The sequence below is a fragment of the Ammodytes marinus genome (assembly GCF_949987685.1).
Source record: "Ammodytes marinus genome assembly, contig: scaffold_89, whole genome shotgun sequence".
Taxonomy (NCBI): domain Eukaryota; kingdom Metazoa; phylum Chordata; class Actinopteri; order Uranoscopiformes; family Ammodytidae; genus Ammodytes; species Ammodytes marinus.
In genome coordinates this window covers 37,501-38,170 of record NW_027648041.1, presented here as the reverse complement: position 1 = coordinate 38,170, position 670 = coordinate 37,501, and the positions used below count along the sequence as shown (strand labels likewise).

Sequence of the window (670 nt, the reverse complement as noted above, 5' to 3'; positions counted from 1 at the left end):
CCCTCTCTCTCTCTAGCTGTCTCTCTCTCTCTCTCTCTCTCTCTCTCTCGGCTCCACCTCTACTATTGCTTATGGGCGGAGCCAGCAGACACAGAAAGGCCTGCCCGCCCGGCGCTTTTAATACAGATGCGCTGCACTGTGCAGCCTGCGTTTAGCGCTACACACACAGACACTGACACACACACATACACACACACACTGACTGCAACATGACGGAAAAAGACAATACCTACGATGTTATAGTGGTCGGCGGAGGGCTTTCAGGTAGGTGTTACGTCCAGAAAAGTTAATTTAAATTTTCGTAGCTCGATCAAATGTGAGCGCTGTTTGTGTGTGTGTGTGTTTATTTATTATGGATACTGACTAGCGCTTGTTTATCAGCGATGCCTTTCTCCCTACGGTCCTAACAACTATCTGTACAACACGTCGCCAATGCATTACTGAATACAGGCTACACAATACACGCTAGAATACACAGTAAACAAGGCGTTATGTCACATCGTTTGAGAAAGACGAGCGAAAGGGTTGAAGCCAGCCAGCCCAGCTCATGCGCTTGGTGTAAGGTGGTGCTTGTAGTCTAGACAACTGTTGCATTTGAAGGCTGGTCGTGTGTGTATTGATGCAAGCGCTATATCCCCCCCCCAAAAATGAGCCTTCTAAAGCACTTACA

General features: G+C 47.9%; 1 protein-coding gene across 1 annotated transcript in view; it reads left to right on the top strand.

Moving 5' to 3' along the window:
• Positions 1-209: 209 nt before the first annotated feature.
• Positions 210-670, top strand: part of LOC307271149 (amine oxidase [flavin-containing]-like) — a gene marked incomplete at both ends in the record, with an annotated part of 33,188 nt that continues 32,727 nt past the window's right edge. The window contains 1 exon segment of the mRNA XM_080055022.1: positions 210-264. Within this exon segment, the coding sequence (XP_079911148.1) occupies positions 210-264 (55 nt within the window).